This window comes from Varanus komodoensis, unplaced genomic scaffold (assembly GCF_004798865.1).
Source record: "Varanus komodoensis strain SLA01 unplaced genomic scaffold, ASM479886v1 scaffold73, whole genome shotgun sequence".
Lineage (NCBI taxonomy): Eukaryota > Metazoa > Chordata > Lepidosauria > Squamata > Varanidae > Varanus > Varanus komodoensis.
Window position 1 is genome coordinate 33,552 of NW_025336386.1, and position 23,576 is coordinate 57,127.

At 45.1% G+C, this 23,576-nt stretch overlaps 3 protein-coding genes across 8 annotated transcripts in view; 1 reads left to right on the top strand and 2 right to left on the bottom strand.

The window, feature by feature from the left end:
• The first annotated feature begins 6 nt into the window (after positions 1-6).
• On the top strand, positions 7-4,123 carry TSR3 (TSR3 ribosome maturation factor). Its single transcript, XM_044452494.1, has 6 exons — positions 7-115; positions 188-422; positions 1,221-1,414; positions 1,857-2,024; positions 3,460-3,523; positions 3,674-4,123. The coding sequence occupies exons 1-6, from the start codon at positions 22-24 to the stop codon at positions 3,762-3,764; spliced, it is 846 nt and encodes a 281-aa protein (XP_044308429.1). The 5' UTR covers positions 7-21; the 3' UTR covers positions 3,765-4,123.
• UBE2I (ubiquitin conjugating enzyme E2 I) lies at positions 4,109-16,990 on the bottom strand. Of its 6 annotated transcripts, XR_006416846.1 has the most exons (8): positions 16,861-16,984; positions 16,173-16,268; positions 15,217-15,300; positions 14,426-14,498; positions 11,122-11,231; positions 9,565-9,644; positions 4,754-5,011; positions 4,539-4,642 (listed from the first exon to the last, which is right to left on the bottom strand). XR_006416846.1 is itself a non-coding variant. In XM_044452500.1 (7 exons), coding segments are annotated over exons 2-7 (414 nt in total). In that variant the 5' UTR covers positions 16,239-16,268; positions 16,861-16,984; the 3' UTR covers positions 4,109-5,010. The 6 variants fall into 6 exon arrangements, 5 of the variants coding, with proteins under 5 accessions (XP_044308435.1, XP_044308432.1, XP_044308431.1 ...); XM_044452500.1 differs by having other exon boundaries at positions 4,109-5,011; XM_044452497.1 differs by lacking the exons at positions 4,539-4,642; positions 4,754-5,011 and adding an exon at positions 6,155-6,789 and having other exon boundaries at positions 16,173-16,253; positions 16,861-16,990.
• Positions 16,991-21,441: 4,451 nt separating this feature from the next.
• Positions 21,442-23,576, bottom strand: part of LOC123034815 (BTB/POZ domain-containing protein KCTD5-like) — a 33,902-nt gene continuing 31,767 nt past the window's right edge. The window contains exon 7 of the mRNA XM_044452511.1: positions 21,442-22,604. Within this exon, the coding sequence (XP_044308446.1) occupies positions 22,575-22,604 (30 nt within the window). The 3' untranslated portion in view covers positions 21,442-22,574. The remainder of the gene's footprint in view (positions 22,605-23,576) is intronic.

Here is a 23,576-nt window from a genome sequence, read left to right on the forward strand (position 1 = left end):
CTCGTCCCGGCGCGTGCAGCCATGGGGGGGCGGCGGCGGGGGGGCCGGCGGCGGCCGCCTCAGCGTGCTCAGCCCGCGCGGGGGCCGCTGGAGACGTTTCCCGCGACGCTGGGCGGTGAGTGCCGGCGAGACCGGGCGGGGCGGGGCCATTGTGCGCGCCCGTGACTCGCGCTGTTTCTCCCCGCAGAGTCCTTGGAGGGCGGCGGCGCAGGGGCGGCGGCCGAGGACGCGCAGGGCGGCGCTGCCGAAGGCTGCCGCCGGTGCCCGCTGGCCATGTGGGAGCTGGGCCACTGCGACCGGAGGCGCTGCACCGGGCGGCGCTTGGCGCGGAAGGGGCTGGTGCGGCCGCTGCGCCTGGGCCAGCGCTTCGGAGGCCTCGTGCTCAGTCCGATGGCGGCGCGCCACGTCTGCCCCGCGGACAGGTGAGGGCGCCGCCGCCGCCGCCTCGCGCTCCCCCTTGGGGTCCCGGGCCGCGCGGTGCAACCCGTAGAGCCCCGGCGGGGGTGCGGGAGTTGCGCTGGCTGGCGAGAACGAACGTGCAGGGCGAGAGGTAGCCGGCTATGCTTGCGCTCGGAGCCTGTGCGCTCCCGCGCTCCTCGAGGGACCTGCCTGCGAAAGGGAGCGGAAGACCGCAGAGGGGCACGTCAGCCGAGCGTTTCCCGGGGAGGCGGCGGAGGGAGGGCAGGTGTGGGCAAAAAGGCGGCTAATCCGCGGGCAGGTGCAGCCGAGATGCTTGGAGCGCGGTGGTGGGGCAGGGGCCTTTTAGAGCAGTGGCTTTCAGCCTTTCCAGAGCTGGGGACTGGCGAAAACAGGGGAACCACCCCAAGGACCTTTGAGGCAGAAACAAAAAGTCCTCGCCCCCCTTCCCCCCCCCCCCCGTGGCCTCGAAGCACCCCCCACGAGCTCGATGCCGACAGTGGAAGAGGTGTTGGAGCACCTCCAGTCAGTCCGTATCCAGAGGGATGTGGCCCCTCTGCAGACCGGCAGGAAGCCTCCGAAGGCCAAAAACCCCTGCTCACCAGATCAGTATTGTGTTTGGAAATTAATACAGAATACTGGTTGATATGTACGGTGCTTTTTGTTTCTGCCTTAAGTCACCCAGGTGGCTTTTCTATTTTTGCTGTTCTCCAGCTGTGGAACGGTTGAAAACCACTTCTTTAGAGGATCGGAGCTCCAGCCTCTGGCACTGCCTTTGCTTGGATTTGCTGCTGTCTTTTCAGGCAGGTCGTGGCTCAGAATGGCATTGCGGTGATTGACTGCTCCTGGGCAAAGCTGGAGGAGACACCATTCAGCAAGATGAAAGGAAACCATCTCCGGCTGCTGCCCTACCTGGTGGCTGCAAATCCAGTGAATTATGGCCGGCCCTGCAAACTTTCCTGCGTGGAAGCTTTTGCTGCTACATTATGCATTGTGGGTGAGGCTGGAGGAAAGGTGGTAGGTCTAAGTCTTTGCCTTATGTGAAGGATGCTCCTGGATGTGCATCCTTGATATGCAGGTTAGAAAATGTTTTGAGGGCAGGGTCAAGGGAGGGTTTCTGATGCTGAGAAATGTTGGCATAGTTTTCCTACAATGCTTCTTTCCCCATGTTCTCTCAGTTGTTTTTGGTTCTTTTTGAAATAGCAAAGTAAATTCTGAAACAAAATCAGATAGCAAAACAAATTCTTAATGATTGCAGTAACTGCAGTGTTTCTTTTTATTGAGTAGCCTATCTCAATCTGAACTAATCCAAGATATTGGAGACATGGTCCTCTTTACTGGTCATGGTTAATTTTTTTTTTTTTAAATTGCAACCAGAGGCCTACATTGTATAGGTCAACAAGTTACAAAAATGTATTACCTCCTTATCCTTATTTTAGGATTCTCTGATCTTGCCACAATGCTCTTGCAAAAATTTAAGTGGGGAGAAGTATTCCTTGATGTGAACAGAGACCTGTTGGAAAGATATGCAGCCTGCAGCTGTGAAGAGGAGGTGCTGAGAGTTGAGAGAGAATTCCTGACCCATGCTGAAACAAAAGAAGAAATAGGCAAGAAGTTACCATCTTTTGCTTCTTCTTTGAGACTTTGAGACAATCGTGTTCTTTTTCTTGCAGATCGAGTGGTGCACCGTTGCATAGCTGCTTTCTGCCTCCCTTTGGGGTGTCAGTCCATCTGTTAAACTCCATATGGCATAGCTTTGGTGACCCCAGGAAGGGGAGACAAGAAACAAATTTTCTAATTTTGTTTAGAAATTAAAGTATACCTGCAGAGCATTCTTATGGTCCTTAGTGTCTAATGGGCTGTAAGATTTGAGATTTTCAGATCTGAAGTTAGGGAAGAGCTCCAACCTTGGAGCTAGGGATCAGGGTTTGCATCACACTCCACGCTGCCTTGTGGCTGACATGGACAAAACCCACCAGCTGCTTTTCTGAGGTCATAAGAGCCACTTGGAGAATGGGTAGTGGGCCTCACCATGGTTAGGGAAGGGAGGAGACTGGATCCTTCAGGGTACACTGTATTGCAGCAGTGCTCTGGTCTCCTAACCTCCCTGTCTAAAGTGCTGAAGCTAGGTGGTCAAAATTGGCCGTTTAGCAGATGTGCAGGGCAGGAGGAATGGTGAGGCCAAGGGGTCTCTGCTTCCCTCACCTCACTGGATTGTACTCTTATGTAAACAAGCAGAATTATAGAACAATGAGCATCCAGAATATTTTGTAAAGCAGTTCTGATCACACAAGCCATTGAAATTCAGTCGAAGCCAGTTGTAAACAGAAACCACATGTATCAGTAAAAAGGAGCTTCCAGTGCTGAATCCACTGCCAAGGTGGCCTCTTCTTTGTTCACAGCAAACTAATCATGAATGTTTGAGAAGCAACCCTTTCCTAGGTCCCATTGTTTGCATAGGGTTATATGGGTGAAAATGGTCATGTAAACCACTTGTTCCTATTACTTTGAACTGGGAACAGAAGTTTATTAGTAGCCATTGGAAAAGCAGTGTTTTGTTTTCTGACAGCCTTGTCCCCACCAGCCTCTGGGAGGTCTTGTCTTGTATCAATTGGAGTGGACAAACTTTCTTCAGAGGCAGCCCCAAACACTTTAGTTTTTAAGTCTTGGATAAGGCTATCAGTACCATGAAGATGGAGTTTGTAAAACCACTACAGGCTATGGAAGCTTTCTGAGGTTGACTCATAGACAGTCCTGGTGCCTGCTCCTCCCCCCCAGCCTAGTAGTTTTACTAGTGGCTGGTTGTATGCATGGTTGTGCCATTGTTGCTCATGAGGAAAGCAGCCCCATCCAGGTCTGTTTACTTACCACTGTGGCAGTTATGAATCACAATGTTTTGATTTTATTAGTACTTCCTAATTAAATTTTATTTGTAAACTGCCTTAAAAGGGTTTATATCCAGAAAGGTGGAAAGTAAATATTCTGTCTTTCCAGAGAAGAAAAAGAGGAATGGAGCTAAACCATCTTTTCTCTTCTCTCCAGATCCCTTTGACATTGATTCTGGAAAGGAGTTTGCTAATCTCAACAGGCCTGCCAGAGCCTTAGGGTAAGACCTTGGGGGATGCAACCTTATCTGCTTATCTGAGAACTCAGTGGGACCTGCTTCTGAATAAACATGTACAGGATTGTGCTGTGCATCTCATCTGTGTCTTCAGAGCTTACCATTGGCTTGTGTAATACTGATCTCTGTTTGTAGAGTAACAGCTGGAGATGAAAGTTCAGGTGAAGAAACATCTGAAGATACTGATGAGGGCGTGACAGTGGTGGAGGCAGCAGTGACAGCTTAGAAGATCTGGATGCAACACATAGTACACACAGAAAGCCAGCTGAGTGGGAGAAAACAATGGACAGATTAGGGCACCAATCCTAAACTGATGCAGAAGGAAGTACCATTGAACTCAGCAGTGGGTTTTATTTCTAAAACAGCATGCTTAGAATAGGTCATATGATAGCTCAGTTTAACCACAAGGGCAAGCCACCTAGTTGTATAGTTCATAGTCTAAGGCTTTTGAGGACTTTCTCTTGTAGAAAACTGCCTCCAGCTAGTGAAAGCATTCTTGTCTTTTTCTTGTAGTATACACATTACTGCTATTAGTAAAATATATTGAGATATATTTTGGTGGAAATAAACTGGGATGAGTTTCTACACCTGTGAAGTTGGTCTTCATTTCTCAATTGGAAGTTATGGGCTCCATGAAATTGGGCCATATTCGGCTTCTTGGAAGTTACTATTTTCATTTCTTAATTATGTTGTCTTTATGTCTCAGAGAGCTTGTGAGTGGGTAGCTGGCAATGAATGCTCTGGTCAGTGCAGATGGGACATACATCCTTTTTCCTCTCTGGTTATGTCTTGTTCAACAGATGTTTTGGCCTTCAACTCCTGCAGCCCTACTCCACCATATCCAATTGGAATTGGCCCTCCAAAGAGCCACAAATTGCTCATCTGTACTTTTAAGAAACTATGGTAGCAATGGACAACAGTATTTGTGAAATTTAATGCTAGCACAGAGAGGAACTGACATTTAGGATATAAGAAATGGTAAAACTACCAAGCAGGAAGCCATTTTTGACCCTAGCTCACCTTCCTAAGCAGTCTGAAGAAACACCAAGATTATTCTCACTTTTCAAGGAAGGGAGGGAAGTAACACTGGTCTTCCTTTGTTCACTAGAGGAAAAGTTATATTTGAATTAGCATGTGAGTTTAGAATACAGTGGTGCTTCATACTTTGAAATTACAAAGTTTTTTCTCAAATCTCAAAGGTTTGAGATTACAAACCTGATTCTTTAGGGCGAGGTGCAACAGGCTGAACACCATCCATGCACGAGGTCTGCCACCTTTTGTCTTATCCAAGCACACACCAACCTGCTGGTGTCAAATGAAAAACTGGCACAGTGGGATGTCTTCCATATGGATCACCAGTGGATGCTGAATAGCATTGCCTCCAGGACATAGTTGTACCATACACAAGGCAGCCACCTTGCTGAAGCTAAGCACATTTGGGTCTGGGTATCTGAGGAAAGCTCATGGAGCCATCTTGAGTTTCATAATGGATAAAAGTGGGATATATTTGTAAATGTAATAAACACATACAAATTGAGAAAAAATGGAATTGAAAACTTGATCACCCTGGGCAATTTAGCATTCATTCCCTGGCACCATTTTCTAGTACTGGCCATCCAAGTTAGGAACTGTCAAACACTGCTTTCCACACCCAGCTCAAGATATGCTGTCCGGAAGGATAAGACAGTTGATCAAAGCTTGCAAGAGGTTTGCGAAAATCAAAAGCGCACACTTCCCCCTAAAGTAATATGACAGTTTCTAGCCCCAAAACTAGGCCTAAAGTGTGACATAATTGAGTTGGTTTCATCCAAGAGTGATTGTTACTATTGATTACTTGGTCCAAGAAGGGAGTAAGTAGCATCCAGTTGACAGCCAATCCAAGCTGGGTTTCTTTGGTAGCTGTCAAATTATGGATTCTCATAAAGAAACCGGAATTGCTTACTGCATAAAGGATTTATAACTTCCTAAAGACAACATCTGAATAAGTGTTTTTCATACAGATAACAGTATACATGTGATTATAAAACCATTAAAAGTTTGGTAGAGGAAGCTTATGTGAAGGGAAGTGCCTGACTTGGACCAGAAGACTGAACACAGTCAGAAAGCTTGCTCTAGTTTATTCTGCAGCAGTTCCCATTTTCAGGGGAGCTAGTCACACAGGTCTGTAGTGAAAACAGATACAGCAACAGACATGCATGCCATCCTGAGCGTGGTTAAGGAAGAGCAGGATACAAATGCTAGGTGAGAATTATTACATACTTGTTATTTCCAGTTCTTCCCATGCAACTTGGGGGAATTCTGCTTTCAGTCAGTGTACCCATTCCTGCTGAACTTGTGCTAGTGCTGACCCCTGTATCTTAAAAGCAGCTCTCCAGGCGGAAAGATCTTTTCTAGTCATGCTATTTGAGAGGCAGTGATTGAAGCTAGGACCTTCTGCATGCATAGCTATGGGCTACTACCCAAGTAACTGGCCTGGTCCATCCAGCCAATTGGTGATGGCTCTTCAGGATTTCATACAGATTTCTCTCCTGTGCTTGCCTAATATGCTCCCCACAGAGGCTTCTATAAAATTGGCGGGACAGTTGAATCTTTATGGGAAAAAGCAAGACAAAGAGCTTTATAGAAACAGTTTATTTACTCTAAACAGCAACACAGACAAAACGCCATAAACACAAAGGAAGTGACGCAGAATCAAGATGCTGGCTGACTTTGGATCTGAGGCTTTTAAGCAACAACAGCCTAATTCCTTATTGGTAGAAAAAGAAAAAGGTGGAGGGCATGTTTTTTTTCTTACAGCCAGGTAGAGGCAAAATATACTTCTAAACAACTTAATGCATGCCTGCATCAGAGAGCAAAGAAACTAGAGAAACTAGTGAATTTATAGAAGTATAAAAGTTTATAGTTTTACAGCAGTTGAAATACTGACATCAATATTAAAATAAAAGCAAGTTTTACATAACAATCAAAAATACAAAAGACTGAAGGAAGAGACCCTGTATGAAAAAACTGGGGGCAATTCAGCAAATTTAGAACTGTATACAAGTGGCGAATATGGAAAATGGCACACATACAACCCCCTCCCCTAAGTGACTATTAATCGTACATAGCGACATTAGATTTGCAAAAGTTTTGTAAACAAGTTCTTGCCAATTAATCCCTTCCTTTAAAGATGCTGGATGATAGGAACTTATGATGGTGCAAACTTCTTGGCTTGTGCTCGAACCCTCTTTTCATATTCCACTCTGTTTTGGCTAAATAAGAAGAAAGAAAGGTGACTTCATATCCAAGGATTGGAGTGCACAAGATTAGATACTCCCTAATGAGGAGTTTGAGAAAATAAGGGCGTAAAGAACACTGGTATTTAAACTCTCACCGGTTGCTATCCTACTGAAGGGATGGAGAAGGAATTTATAGACAGAGGTTAGAGAGATCTCGTCAGTGCCCATTCCCATCCTCAAGGAGCAGCAGACCTACCTTTCTATCATGAGAAAGCATCCCTAGAACACAGCCAGCGGAGTTCTAGAAACATTGTTTTTCAGTCACTGAAACCTCATGTACAACATGGGCTTCTCCTCAGCAGACTGTTGCTTAAGTACAGATTTTTAAAAGAAACTTGTACTATAAATGTGTATGTTTGCTGCTTTGTCCATGGTCAGCTGCTCAAAGCAGCTCACGTAATTGTAAGAGTTTACAAAAGAAAGTATAGCAACATTTCAAGCTGATTCACTAATGATTGCAAGATAAAAGAAATCTGGTCAAGTAACTGGAAACGAGGAAGAAATCTGGTCAAGTAACTGGGAACCTTGGTTCACATCATTTTCTTTACAAATTAGGAAAACACCTTTCTCTGCCTGATGTCTCACTCACATCTAAAATAAATAAATAAAAAGATTGCTGGCCTTTCTTAAAACGCTCTCCTTATTGTATCCTTACCTAAAGTTGTTATGTGGAGCATTTGAAAACCAAAGGCCAAATTGGATACAACATTACATGTGTCTTTGTAATTTTAAAAATGCAAACAAGTATTCAAATCAGACAGGATTGTAACTGTCATGGATAAATGGTGTAAGGAGAAAATTATCTTGAGTTGGAAGAGGGTTTGCCTCGCATGGATTTCCCTCTTACTTGAAAGGTTCATTCTGTTGGGAGTCAGTTTTGTCCCCCATGCAATTTAATATCTACAGGAAACTGTTGAACATGGTAGTGCAGGGTTCTAGAATGCATTATTACCAGTATGCAGATGCAGCTGTGCTAGATCAATGCCAGGCAGTGACAACGGACTGATTGACGGCCAGTAAGAGTGATATACTTTTGGTTCTCCTGACCAGATCAGAGGGTGCTCAACCTGGGTGGAACAGTACCCTGATGAAACACATTCACAATGTGGGGTTCTCCTGGAAGCCCAGGTGGCCTCCATGGTACAGAATGCCTTTGGCTGGTATCCCCGCTATGCCTATACCTGGTCAAGGATATCCTATTCCAGTCATCTAAGACCTTGCATTACTGATTACTGCAATTCATGGGAATGCTTTTGAAGATGGTTTAGAAGTTGCAGCTTGTACAAAGTGCAGTGACTGGATGGATAATGAAAGCCAAAAGATCCAGTTCTGGTCCACTAATGGGCTGCCTGATTTCCAAGCCTGATTCAGTAAGACATTTCTACCCGATTCTGATTTTGACGTACATGTTGGGAGCCAGAGGGATGTGGGGCTTGGGCAAGCTTTCCTATAGGATACCAGTCTCATCACAGGTACTGAATCAAATTCAGAAGAGGAGGAATATTTCAGTGAGATTGGGGAACATGGGTTAGCTCAAGGTCCTGGGATGCAACGGGGGGGGGGGGGGGGGGGGGGGGGGGGGCGAGGGCAGACACTTTTTTGTGCCAGACAGATCCTGGGAATGGTTTAGAGAAACAGCCATGGGGGGGGAGGGGCACTGGGCATGAGGAACTCTCAGAGGCAGACCATCCCCCTCCCTTTGAGCTGAACCCTATGGCAAGGTACCAGCAGAGGCAAGAGGCCCAATTAGATAAACATTGCACAGAAAAGAGGCATGCCTGCCTTCAGAGAGCCCCTCTTGAAGGATTGCAGCACAGATGCATTCATAAGGAGAGTCCTTGGAGGTAATCACCACTCTGTACATGCTCAGAGTTTTAGTCTGGGTGACTTGTACTTGAAGCAATAAAGAATATTTGCAAGGAAAACAGATTGTGACTGGTATTTTTTTAGAAAAGGGAACCTCGGCTCTCGACAGCTTGAACCCAATCTTGTGGAAACATTCCTCCTCTTCTGAATCTGAATCAGCACCTGTAATGTGGCTGGTATCCTGTGAGAATGCTTGCCTAAGCTCGCCATCCCTCTTGCTCTCAACATTACAGGGCTAAAACCACCACACCTCCTGGCATGACACTACCCTTATTATCTGAAGCCCTCCTCTGAGGGGGGTTCTGGAGGTGACAACAACAGAGAGGGCCTTCTCAGTAGCCAATTATGGAAAAATCCTCCCTGTGAGGCCCCTCCTAGCTCCAGTATTAAGTTCTTAGCATCAGCTTAGGACTTTCCTCACTCTCAGGCATTTGGCAATGAATTATAAGGCTTTTAACTGAGTCCTGAAATTTCTTATTGTTGATTGTTAAAATGGTGTGGGAGGGGGGTACAGAATATTTTATATTGTGTATAGTACTGTATTTTTAACGTTTTCAATATTTGTTCATTTACTAGATGGCTTTAACTATTCAGCAGTATAAGCATGTAATAAATGAAATGAGAGGATTTAACCCCTTCCTCCTCAGCTACAAAATGTCTCCTGCAAAGCTGCTATTTGCATCATTTAAACTCACTGATTCAAACCTTGCACTAATTTGCTCCATCATCTAACTGTCCTCAAATATTTTAAGATGACTATCATTTTCTCTCTTAATTCCAAATTCTCCAGAACCTTTGGTACAAGAAAACTCCTTTCAATATTCACATCTGCTTTTACTAGGAAAAAAGTCACAAAAAGTCCAGACTGCACAAGCTACTCACCAGTAGATTGTGTAAGCCTCTGCTTGAGCTGGGTCTTGAATATTTGGTTCATTTAGGAGTTCCTGAATTCCTAACAAGATCTATGATGAGAAAAGAAAAAATGGATTACTCTGAAGTTCTATAATGAACATGCGCAGATCATGTCCCTGGGTAATACTTTATACTACTAGGGCATAATCCAAAGCCCATGTGCTTTTAAGTCTGCAGAATTTATATCTGTTTTTGGAAACAGTTACACAGTAAAGAATTTTATTTTTGCTCTTGCTATATTGCATATGACAGTCCCATGACTTATGGAACCCAAGGATGAGTCGATCTGGTGCCAATACTGTAGGCTTTGCAGCGCGAGACAAAGACATACTTATTTTTCCAGGTATGCAGATGGCCCAATTGTTGTAGACTGCTTTTCAAAGCAATGGATACAATTGGTAGGAGAGAAGTCACAGCACAACTTTATCCAACATTCAATCTTCCAGTTAAACAGATCAGGTAGGAAGATTCTGGATAGCCATCACTAGCCAATACAAAGCAGTTAAGCAAGCTGTTTCACATGGCAGAGAGCAGCTTCCTGGTGAGAAGTTGCTAAGAAAAAGGCCCGGCTATCAGATAATTTAAGTCCATGCATTCTACAGGCTGCCCAGGAAAGTTTCCAAGTGACAATCCAAGCCCCACCTAATCTGTTGTTGCTAGTCGCAAAGTCATGTCCAACCCCATGGACAACATTCCTCTAGGCCTTCCTATCCTCCACCATCCACCGGAGTCCACCTAAGCTCATGCCAACTGCTTCAGTAACTCCATCTAGCCACCTCATTCTCTGCCACCCCCTTCTTCTTTTGCCATCTGTTGTTCCCAGCATTAGGCTCTTCTTTCCTTCCTTCTCATTAGGTGGCCAAAGTATTTGAGTTTCATCTTCAGGATCTGGCCTTCTAAAGAGCAGTCAGTCCTCTAGGACTGACTGGTTTGATCGCCTTGCAGTCCAAGGGACTCGCAGGAGTCTCCTCCAGCACCACAATTCAAAGGCCTCAATCCTTTGGCGCTCAGCCTTCCTTATGGTCCAGCTTTCACAGCCATACATTGCAACTGGGAAAACCATAACCTTGACTATACGCACTTTTGTCGGCTGGGTGATGCCTCTGCTTTTTAGTATGCTGTCTAGATTTGCCATAGCTTTCCTCCCCAGGAGCAAGCGTCTTCTAATTTCTTGGCTGAAGTCCCCATCTGCGGTGATCTTGGAGCCCAGGAAAATAAAAACTGTCACTACCTCCATTTCTTCCCCATCTATTTGCCAAGAAGTGAGAGGACCGGATGCCATGATCTTAGTTTTCTTAATGTTGAGTTTAAAGCTAACTTTTGCGCTCTCTTCCTTCACCTACATCAAGAGGCTCTTTAGTTCCTCTTCACTTTCTGCCATGAGTTGTATCATCTGCATATCTGAGGTTGTTGATATTTCTCCCGGCAATCTTAATTCCAACTTGTGATTCATCTAGCCCCACCTTTCTCATGATGTGACCTAATCTGTAGGGCTCATTAACAAAATCAGGCATCACAAAAACATACCTGTTTAATTGTGATTGCAGGCCTCCAATCCTTATCCTCTTCTAGGATGGACAGACACACTGTGCCTGAAGGATACACATTTGGGTGGAATAAAGGTGGCTCAAACTTGCCTGCAGAACAGAAAATCTAATTCAGACACTAAGCCAGTTACGTATAAAGCCTCACTATCATGACATAAAACTGAAATAGGAATAAAATTTTCAACCAACTTGAGAGTCAGAGTTAGAAGAGAAAAGCGATTTGGGCTATTTAACAGCAAAGAAAAAAAATCTCACTTAGATACGTGAACATGGGGGACAGGTTCATGGTGTTACTTCCCTCCTGAGGAAGTGGGGGATCCATTTGGATGGCCTACCAGAGGAGACTTATGGACCTTAATAGGTTTTGGAAAACTTAGGGATTTTCTAACAGACTGAACTGGTGATTCAGCTGAGGCCCTAGTCTTGCCATGGAACAGGGAGAAGCCAACTGTCCTCCTTGATACTACATGGCCCGCTCTTCTCTGGTATACTGTGGAACCGCAGTCCATGAAACAGGCTGGATGTCAGCTACAGCACAATCAGCACAAGGCTCAAAGTGAAGATGGCCAAGCATACCCCAGAGCACGTAATTTTGCCTCTTGTGTGGCAAAGCAGGCAGCAAAGAACACATGCACTGCTGCCCACATGGCATTATCAAGTAGGCATGCATTAGAACTCTCTCAGGTGGTATGAGAACTATTAATGCTTTCCCCACCAACAGAGGCAATGGTCCTCTCAGAGACCCACTGCAACCTGCATCATACTTTTAGGGAGAAAACTGAATCTTTGCTTGAAGGCTGAAGATACCCACTGGGGACATGATGATACTCTACAACAGTTACCCAGTCACAAATTCTCCTTTCTTAAAGGAAAGCACCTGAGAGGATCACAGCACAGCAATCCATGGCACTCTTGCAGAACAGTAATTATGTAGACCCATTCCAGTCTAGGTTTCAGGACTGAATCAGACCTTGCAGCCTGATCAGGAAAGGGACAGTGGGAGCACTGCCCTGTGAATTCTGCTCTCAGGTTTTGATGTTATCAACCGTATTATTCTCCTTCAGTACCCATGAAGTAGGCACTAAAGGCCCTGGCTGGGTTCACACAACTTGGCAAACATAGTGCTTTTCTCACTGTGCATGGATTTTTGCTTGGAGTTATCAGACAGACAATCACATGGTTAACTGGGCAGCGTATTTTCCATGCCCCCTGCTCCCAGCCTTGCCACACATCCAAGCAGCCCATGAGCAAAATCCCCATCCTTTGCCTTTTTTTGCTTAGGGAACACAGCAACTTCCTACTGATTAGTCCAGTTTGGTTCTGATGCAGGTTCCTCCCTCCCATGTACCTGTATGGCTGCAGTGCTTCCTAGTTGCTCCAGCCCACAACAGAGTCTAACTGAACGAAACCAGTGGTGCTGCAATCCCGTGCCCCCTCTCTCCACCCATGTATTTTCATACTGTTTCCATTTCCAAAAGTAAATGGGATGGACACTCAGTCAATGGGAATAAAGAAAGCAATGGTGCATCTGTTGCTAGGCAGTAGGGATTGAAGGCTAGAAGTAACTGCTCTTGGCAGGGTTTCCATAACAACATTGGTAAAACAGCGATTCTGGATTTGGACAACCTGAGAAGCTGCAGGAAAGCATGGACACTTAGAACAGAACACTGATTCTCTGTGGTTTTAGAAAACCAATCCTATTCTGCAGGGACACTGGAACTCAATCCAGATGACACAACAGATCCACAATGGTAAGCCTTCATCATGGCTTCTTGTATCATGCAATTCCACTCCTTTGCTACAACAGTTCTGGTCTTACCTCCAGGGTTGATTTCAGATACTGGGTGACTACTCCTTAGCAAACAGTGAGGAAGTTCCACAGGGTTTCATCTTGTCCCTACTGCTGTTCAACAACTTGATCATTAGGGGATTTGCTGATGGCACCCAGCTCTACCTCCCTGTGACATTGGAACCAGGTGAAGCTGCACAAGGCCTGGATCAGTGTCTAGACTAAATGACAGGCTGTATGAAGACCATAAACTAAGCCCAATGAAAGGTCTATGGACAAGTTTTTCCCAAGTCCAGATGGGCTCATAGCCAGTTCTGGATGGGACTCCACTTGCTTTGAAAGATCAGGCCTGTAGTGAGGGAATACTCCTAGATCTAGCTTATCACTATTACCAGCTTCAGCCTGTTCACCAGCTACAGCCTTCCTAGACCAGGAATAATTTGGCCACAGTGGTATGGGTGCTAGTACTCTCAAGACCAGTTCACTGGTATACACTAATACATAAAGCCCAAAACAACTTGGGACCAGGATACGGAAGAGAGTACTCTGCCCTTACTCAAGTGGGGGCATCAGATGCCATGCCCCTGATGGTTCAACATGGATTTATGACCTGACTGGACCTCCCCAGAGAAAAGCCTTCCATGTGGCATCCCTGTCTCTGCTTGTTGTGTTCAGTACCTCCTAAGAGCATCTTTATTCCCAGAAGCTTTGCTGAACTAATGGACCACAGCTTTTAATTGATATTCTGTTTTCAGATAGTGTTTTTTTCTTTTTATGTTTTCTTTGTTTACCACTCTGAACTCTTGTTTAGATGTTGAACAGGGCATACATGTTAGAGTGACATGGATTTCGCATTATGCAATATCCTACTTGGATCATGCAAGTAGAGTGCTTTGCTTCCTAAATTCAGTACTTTCTTGAAGTTGTGTTAAAGAAAAATGTGCATGTACATACACTCACCACACACATAACAAACACCTTCTTTAAAAGGGAGCACTCTTTAAAACAAAACAAAAAATACTTAGAAACATTTTACTTATCCATTACTTGAAATAAATGTAATGCTTGATAGCTTCTACACAACTCTCTAGAACGTAAGAGTTTCAACCTAAAAGCTACCAAAAGATAAATTCAAATTAGTCCTTTTATAAAAATCCAAAAGGGGAAGTTCACACTCAAAGGCAAAATGCAAATTAACATGGTCTTTGTATAGCCATTTGCACCATGCAAAAACACACAGGAAGAACAAATGTGGAGCTTCAGGGCAATATTTTCTCATCTCTAGGGATTTCCAGTGAGATTTCTGTGCAGGAAAACACAGGGAGAGATCTTATACAGCGAGCTGATAACATACTTTCCAAAAATTATCACTACTGGTGGCTTGGTGGCTTGGTCTGTGCCTTCACAACATATGGGAATCATTTCGTTGCTGTGCATGCTGTCATTTAGCAACTTTTGACTAGAAGACAGAAGATTTTCATCTCACTAGACTTACATTTTGGGGGTGAGGAAGGGTAATCATCCTTGAAAAGCATCCGTAATTTAAATAAGCCACCTTCCCACGGTGTCTGTAAGGAGAGAACAGAGAGAAAAGTACACACAGGAGAAAAAGTTTGTCAATGCTACTTCATCTTTGAGGGCTGAGCTGCCTAGGCCAGTTTATTCTCCAGAGAAAAGTCTAGCAAGCATACAAGTCAAATACTAGACACACGACTTGTGCAGAGCAGCAAATACTTCCAGATCTGCTTTAAGATCACATCAAATTAAAAATGCTGACTTGATTGCTAGTTCAATGAAGAAATGTACACATTTCTTTTGCAGGCAGATTCACTTTTGTAGAAGCTATTCTTTTGTGGAAGCTATCCTTTTGTGGAAGCTATTCTGCACATACTGAACGGCCAAGCACTAGTCTTGTTAATGCAGACTCTCTCATTAAGAGCAGCAGAACTACAGCAAAAATACAAAAAAAAAATATTCACACTGTCCTCTATAGACATTTTCTTGGAAGAAGGGACTGGTGGCAACAGCTCCATAATAGCCACTAAAATGGTCAATTTTAGCTTATAAACACAATAATAATGAATTACTTGATTTGGATATTAAAATAAATTATTTCCATTGTATATTTAAAGAAAATGGTTTGACTATGTAAGCAACCCCAGCATCATTTGAATATTATTACATAAAATATTAGCATTCCAATATAACAGTATAGTCTACAAAAAATACGAATCAAAATCTACCAAGAACAGTAATGTTGAGGAAAGTAGGCATCCAAAACCTTACCCCTTTCTTCCCTGGAATAGCACATTCCCAATTCATGAGGTTCATTGTGCCATCTGGATTTTTTGTTGGTACTGCTACAAAGCCCTAAAACAATTAAAATATTAGCTGAACAAGATGCCAGATATCACATCAACACACAGGAAGAGGGAGTGCCTACTAGCAAAAGCAATAATCACAGAAGAGGTTTGTGTTCAAATATGCAACCCTGACCACTACACAGACTATAAAAACTGTACTACAGACTTAACTGATAGACTTAAGTTATGCTGTCCTCTAGAACAGGGTTGAGAAGAAGGCGCATCTCAGATGCTTGGGACTTCATCTCCCTGAGGAATGTTGAGAGCTGAAGTCCAAACTATGAGAAAGTTTATTTTCTGCCCACCCCTTCTACAATATTGCATGCACACTTAGACAGAAACCTCAATGAGGCCTAGACCCTAGTAAGTGTGATTGCAACTACATCATCATCACAGAGCCAAAGAAGCATCATAGGACTAAGAAGTCAAGTACATTTAAGTATGACAATTTGTGAGTCACTCTTCTTCATTCATTTGGAACAAAAAAAATGGCCATTTCTGGTGAATTTCTGGTGAATCACCTGGAACTGTTGGTAAGAATGCTGGCCCTTCACCTGATGCAGCAAGACACTTTTTACTTGTGAAGCAAGAATAAGAACTCAGAATACATCAACAGAAATCATCTTGTTACCAATACAGAATCAAATCAGGCACTTTTACCATCGCTGCTAGTTACTCTGGTCCCCATCTAGGGCTCGCCTGGACTCTTCTTTTGTTCTCAGCCAATACAAGGAAAGCATGCGTCCTCTGCTCGGCTCGTATTTCCCATGCATGCAACCGTTTTACAGGAGCGCCATTCCTGCCTGATGCCACATTTAGAAAGAGCGCGAGGCAGGAAGACTGCCCACTTCGTCGCAAAACGGAGCCGCGGCTACTCACAAAAGGATGGTCCTTTCTCCAGGCTTTCCTCTCCTGTGCCAATCTGCTAAGCGCGATCCCAGACATCCTCAGGGTGTCCTTCTGCAAGATAAACAGCTGCCCATCAGGGCAGAGAAAGTTCTCCTTCTGCCCAGGGGAGGGGCGCGCCTGCCGCTGCCGCCCCGCCCCGCCCCCGCCCGCTTGCTCGCCGAGGCTGGGCGGCACAAGAGGCAGGCCGTGAAGAGGCAGGAGGCACTGGTCGGCGCTTGGTCGCCACGCGAGTCCCCGGGCCGAGCCAGTCTCCCCGGCCGCACCCCGCTTCACCTGCTCTTCGCGGGAACTCGACCAGGCCGAAAAGAGCCCGCCGGCGCGTCTTGCTAGACGCCGCCGCCGTTCCCGCACCTCAGGCTCAGGTGGGGCGGAGCAAAGCAGCTCCCGCCGCGCACTTAGGTGCCGCCGCCAGCGACGGGGGCTGCAACCGAAGGCCGCTTGCGAGACCAAACCGGCCCTGCGCGCGCCGCCGCCACCGCCGCCAGGGCCGGGGCCCCGGAGCTCGGCACCGGGACACCGCGGGCGGAGAGAGACGAGGCCTGGCCCAGCGGCGTCGGGCCTGACCTTGAGGGGCGAGCGAGGCTGCGGCGGCGTCGCAGGACCTTCGTACCCTTCACCGGTTCGAGGCAGGTCGCGGTGGCGGCCGCCAAGGCCTCACCGTGTAGCGGCAGCAGCGGCAGCGGCCTCCTCAGCAGTTGCGCGTGTCCCGGATTGAGGCGGCGACGGCGGCGGCAAATGACCCGGATGTTCCCCCCACGCCTCCCCCCTTTTGTCTCAAGCCTGGACTTTCCTTCACAGGAAGCGGAGCGTGTCGGCGCAGTCTGTCCCTCGGTGTGATCCGTCCGCCTGAAGGCGCCTGCGCAATGCGTGCTTCGGAGCCCCTGCCCTCCCGAGGAGCCCAGAGCTGCGCGGGACTCCAATAGGCCACGCCTCTCGCCGCGCCTGGTCGTGGGGAATCGCTGCCCAACAGCGGCGTCGGGTGGAGCTGGTTACCGTAGAAACAGGTCGGGAGCTGCTCTGGGGACCTGGATGGACTTCGAAGCCCCCTCTTTATTGGTGGCCAGAGCGGAAGGCCCACCCACGCGCCGCCGTGAAGACCGCGCTCTGACGTACACGGGCCTCCAGGCTGTGGTGGGGCCGCTGCTCGCGAGCTCTTGTTCCGAAGGGCTTCGTGCCTGCCGCTCCGGCGTGGTTGCTCGGTGGAGCGGTCTTCCCAGGCAGCCCCGGGACGGTTCTGCAGCGCTGTTAGGGTCGGCCCCCTGGAACGTCCTTACCAACGGAGGGGCACGGAAGGAAGTCTTTGCTCCCCGGGTTTGGCCTTGCCTTGTTTCGTGGCTGGCCGTGATCGCTATTAAATAAGGTGGCTCGACTGACTCCTGCCGGCGTCGCAGCGCAAAGCCACCTCCGCCCAAGGAGACTGCTCTTGAGCCGGTCTATTGCAAGACCGCGGGCGAGGACACTTAAGTGCCAGTGCTCTGCAGTGGTTAGAAAGTTGGTCTGGGATTCTGGAGATCAAGGTTCAGGTCCCCACTTGGACATGAAACTCACTGGAAGACTTTGGGCAAGTTGCAGTCTGCCTAACCCACTTCACAGGGTCATTCTGAGGATAAACAACTAGAGGTAGAGCATGTACACTGCCTTGGATCCCTTAGAGGAAAAACAGAATATAAATGTTATGAACGTAAACAAGCACAAGCAGGTGCTGCTTTTACTGCATTGTTCTGAGGTCAAATGTATTCTTTGGACCAAGGTGACAGGGGAACTCTAGAGTCAGTCCCATTGTGCTGGATGAGTAACATATCGGCATCCTGGTTGGTCCTGTTTTGGGCAGCACAAAATTTCTTTGAGGCTCTTCTGCATTTTCAATAACCTCTTCACTGGCAGAAGGCCTCATAGTCCTGTCTAGACATGTTGGTAGAAGGAAAAATTATTTATTTAGAATATTTATATGCCGTCCTTTTGCAAAAGCCTCAGGACGGCTTACATAATAATAATATAAAACATAATACAAATAAATTCCAGATCCACCCTGGCTGCAGATTAAAACATATATAAAAAGTTATTAAAATATTGTTGGAATAAAAAGGCCTTAGCCTTTTTATAAATGAAATAAATGAAACTAAGCAAAACCAAAGAGAAATGCAATATTCAATCAAATTCAGAAATATTCAACTGAATTTGAATATTAAATCTCCTCATTATCTGCAGGACAGGCTGCAAGAGGAGTGGAACAGCCTGTTCAGCAGCTGGCCCTGCCTCCCATGGGATAAGCTGAAGGCTGAGGGCCATTCATTCTTTAGAGAAGTGCAGGAATAGTGAGGCAGGAAGCGACATGGCTGCAGTAAGTGGCAGAAAATCTGACACACTTTTGGAGGGAGCTCTGCCCGTGGGAAATAAATTCCCTTCTACATAGGCATGGACAAATCTCTGCTTCAATAATGAAAACAATTGCCCCATCCACAAACTCTGCCCACCTCTTATTAACCACTATTTGGGCTGTAGGGCAGGAATGGAAATAGGTTGTCTTCCAGACATTGTTTCACTGCAAACTCCCATCACTGCTAGTAAGCAATCATGAAGGATGAAGCTGCAGTACAATATTCTCTAGATACTGAACTGTAATTCCTGCTGGACAGGAGTAAGCATAATCAGAATGTCAATACTGCAGGAATTCTAGGGTACTGTATGTGTGTCCCATCTCAGGTTCATCCTTGGAAGAAAAGAATCTTTTAATGGCAGTTCACTGGGAGGCAGAGTAGCCTCCATGATCCAATGAGAGTAGCCATTTGTTTGCAGGGCTTCTAGTGCTTTACCTGAAGTGCCTTCCAGATAGCACATGGTGCAACAGAGCCCAAAAGCAGAGTCTCAAGACCTTTCTTTACATGAGAAGCATGCAAATCTGAGGAAAATCAAATGACAACAGGGTGCAGGTGTCCATTTCAAAGGCCAGGAGGAGTACTGAAGTAATGTCATTGTTTGTCTTTTTAATGTCCCTGATCTATCCAGTTCCCTGGGATAATCCTTATGTCTCATGCTTGTTGGCAGGAACACATCAAAACAAGGAAGATACTGGGACAGGAGGGAGGAGTTTCCAGAAAAAAAATGAGCTAAAAGTAATTAATTAAAAGGCTAATGCTCTCAGGGAACATGAACAAAAGGTAACTTTGCCATACACACGTAGTAGTATAGGGTTGTTTTTGTTTTTTCTTTTGAAAGCCACATTTTCTATTTCAAATTTGCACACTTTCCATATTTAATTTTTTTACTCCACTTTCAAGTTTCAGGATGTACTAGCAATAAGTGAATTACAAGAGGAATGAAAAGCACAGAGGTGGCAAAAATTAGCAGTTACGGTAAGGAAGAAGCTCAACTGCCTGATTTTTTTTTATCAAACACTGTCTTGTATTAACCAGTGTTAACCCTGAGAAACTTGCTTTTCTAAAAATAAAGCTGTGGTTCCCAAGATACTATGTGACATGCCACAAATCTCATTCCAATCATGGAGAATATAAAAAGGATTCCACACTTCCAATCTTAAATCCTTGATTAAAATTGCATTTTCATGGCATAAATTTAATGCAATAGCAGTTATTGTTTAACATGCTTTCCCCCACATTCAATAAGTCAAATCAACATAAAGAGAAAAAATCCTGTCTGCAGCTAAAACCTCCAGATAGTAAGAAAAAAACTTCAACTGTCATAGCTGCAAGCGGCAGCCTTTTCCAAAATGCCTCCTGATACTTCCTAGTTTGCCAGTCAGAGGTGACCAGATGTCAGGTCAAAATTTCCTCCACATCTCAGATGTTGTACAGGATGACAGCAAAATGGAGGTCATCTCACTCCAAAACAGCCATACATTAGAAGTATTTTGGTGGACAGAGCAGTTGCTCCCCTGCACCTTCTCCTTCCATTCATTGCACTTTACTGTTTCTCCTTCCTTGCCTGCAAGTAATGACAATCAAATTCTTTGCTTAGCATATCAAAGTGTTCAAAGGAAGGTTTTGGGCGGCATGATCAATGACACAACCTTTTAGGAAAGGGTGTTCTGGTGTGGATATCGGCCAAAGCAAACAGCCAATTACCTTATCAGAATGCTTTGCAAAACAGCAGGACCTGAAGGAGACAATGGTCTGTTCTGGTAACTCAGTAGCATCCTTTGCAACAGGCATTTATCTGTGTTATACATATACACAGAATTATATTTACTTCCACAGGGGTAAAATGCTATTTCTCAGGGGAAACAGTGGCATTGGCCTTAATGAAATCAATGATGGATGTCTTAAAAAGTCTGAAAGGAGAAAATGCCTCCCTTGGATGTATAGCCAGAAGCGTGGCTTTCAGATCTAGGAAAGTGCTGATACCACTCTACATGATTCTGGTGCACCCACAACTGGAGTACTGCATCCAGTACTGGGGTCCATATTATAGGAGAGATGTAGCTGGGTTAGAATCAGTTCAGCACAGGGTCACAAGAATGGTAACCACGTTGGGAGGGATGCCCTAAGAAGAGCGATTGAGGGAACTGGGTCTTTTCAGTCTGGAGGAGACTCAAGGGATCTTTTAGCGACTTATAGGTATGTGGGGGGATGTCATCTGGAGGAGGGCTCTAACCTGTTCTTCACTGCAGTGGAGGGCAGGATGTGTTCCAATGGGGCACAGCTCAAGGTTGGATGTGAGGAAATACTTCCTGATGCTTACGGCCCCTAGGATATGGAATGGGCTTCCAAGGGAGGTGGTGGAGGTCCCATCAGTGAGGGTGTTCAAGGAAAGATTGGACAACCACATGTTGGGGATTACATGAGTGAAGCTTGCTGGAGCTGGGAGTCACACTAGAGGCCCCTTCTGACTCGCTTCATTTCTATGTTTCTAAAAACTCATCATCCAGAATATTAGATTTTAGTCAATTTGATTCCATCGTAACATCTTAAGAAAGACAGGGACTACTCAGTATTGAGAAGGGCCCCAAAACTTTCTCTGTAGACAAGTCTAATTGCAAGTTTCAAGAAAATGGATGGAACCCGCTTGCTTATCCACTGGACAGAAATGGTTTGCCAAAATCCAGATCACTAATGCAGACAGACAAAATGAGTGGGATAGTGTACACTGGTGACCTGCAATAGCAGGGGGCTGGACCTGATGGCTTTCTTGGCCCCTTCCAACTCTATCATTCTATGAAAATATGTTCAACACAGTGAAGGCGCCACCCAGCTGAACGATAAAAGAAAGTGGTGTATGCATAGAACATTTGTCAGTTGTTTAATCAAACAGTTTAAAATATGGGTAGAGTGCTAGAAAGCCTCAAGCATGGGCTCCTCTCTATGAAGCAGAGAGATCTGGAATTCTTTAAACCCATTTCAAAAAACATGCTCATGGTTTCATTTAAACACAGTGCACTAAAAAGCTCCAGTTGTGTTTCTTCACATTTACCACAAGCCTTTCTTATTGAAACCACAAGTGCTTTTGACAGTACTTGCCAAAACATTAGAAGAACTGCATAGATAAAAGAACATAGAAATGACTGTAAACATCAGTTAAAAAGTCACAAGAATTCCTACTTTCAGCTGCACAAGCTCTTATGCGTTAGGGCACATATGCCCTCATTCCCTAATCATCAGGACTGAGCACCCATGAAGACTTAAAACTCCAGGCCTACCTTTAGCTTTCTCACAGTTCATGAGGCTTAAATGCTTGGAGATATTTCTAAAAACAATGCAATTTTGGATATGTGCCCATTTATTTGGAAGGCAAGATCCTATGCCATTTTTAAAAACAGGGTCTTTAACCCTAAAATGTAGCTAAAACTGAACATTAACATTTGCAATAGCCATTTATCTGGAGAGGAAAGCCACCCCTAGAGGGGAGGGGAACGTCTTCCAGAGTAGAGATACCTTTGGGTATTGAAGAAAGCAAAGGCGAGAGAGGGAAGAGACGGACATCCTTTCTCGAGCCTGGGCCAGCGCCTCTCATTTCCTATAGCAAGGCAGCAGTCCACTGGGGCTGCCTGATGGTGTAAGGCCCATGCATGGGCTGCCATTTATACATAGCACCAAATATGTTGTCCTGGAACTGTCTGCAATGAATAAAACCCAAACTGCTTCCAACGGTAAGCTAAGCTTCATATAGGTAGCACTGGGCAGAGTGCCGCACCTTCAGTAAGGAAGCATACAGTCAAGTCCATTCCTTCCATGGGACTAAGAGCGGCACAACCCCTCTCACAGTAGGCCAAGGCAGTTATTCACAAGCAACTTGCTCCAGCTGCACCACCTTAAGGGTTCAAATCTGGATCAATGAATTCTCCAAACTTCTTAGTGCCAAACCTCTTTGTGCGGCAATTCAAGATAAAGTTCTTCCACTTTAAATACTGCAGCACAGTTACATCCTTGAACCTCGTTCCTGCAAGATCTGAAACAAAAAATATGGTGAGAAATTAGATAACGCAATATTCTCCAGCGAGTCTTGTATATTGGAAATATATTATCCAGGTTGGGGCTGTCTCATTACTGTTCCAGGCCTTGATATTTAATGCAAAGTCTTAATACAGGTTGGTAAGCATTCTGCTACTCTGACGTCAGAAACATTCTCAAAAGGCAGTGAGGAAAACATATAATAATACATCATAATTTAATAGTAAATCACCCAGAGGAAGTTGTTACTAAAACACAAGAAGCAAGCAAGGCAACTGCTAAGGAGAGACTACTTTGGGGCAGCAACAAGACCAGATCATATGCCTCTGTACAAAAATACACCATATGCAAGTTTAGCCACCAGAGCAAAAGTTAGCAGCAAATACTTGGGTAACTGAGAACAGACGGAGACCCAATTATTTACACTTTAGCGCGCCAACAATTGATTTGCCGAACATCATTTTCTAGTGTGAAGTTCACATTCATCAAGCAAGGACACCTGTTGCTCAGAGCGGATGGAAATTCTGCCTCTTAAAGTATTCTTGGCAGTAACAAAAGTTGCCCATTTCAACATACATCTCTTGAGTGTTGCCTGTGCCCTCTGTTCTACTTCTGATCCTATTCTGTTATTGCTACTTTGTCCTTTGTTTGTTTCACAGAAAGGTAAAGCAAAAATGCTACAAATAAACATTCAGTTCTGCCACTAATCCTGCGGTAGCGTCTATTATGAGAGCAAGTCAACTGTAAACAAAATAAATTACCTTATTTATATAGGAGTTAAAAAGAAATGAAGCGGATACAGCCCTGCTGAACCCTTTTATCAATGTAAATCTTACTTGTTAAGTCACACTTCACGCCAGTTCTGGCATTTTAATTCATATCTGAGTAAAGCGCCTTTACAAGGAAGAGCAGTCTCTGATCTACACTTGTTTTCAACAGTTTTCCCTCACACATGATTTCTATTTACTGA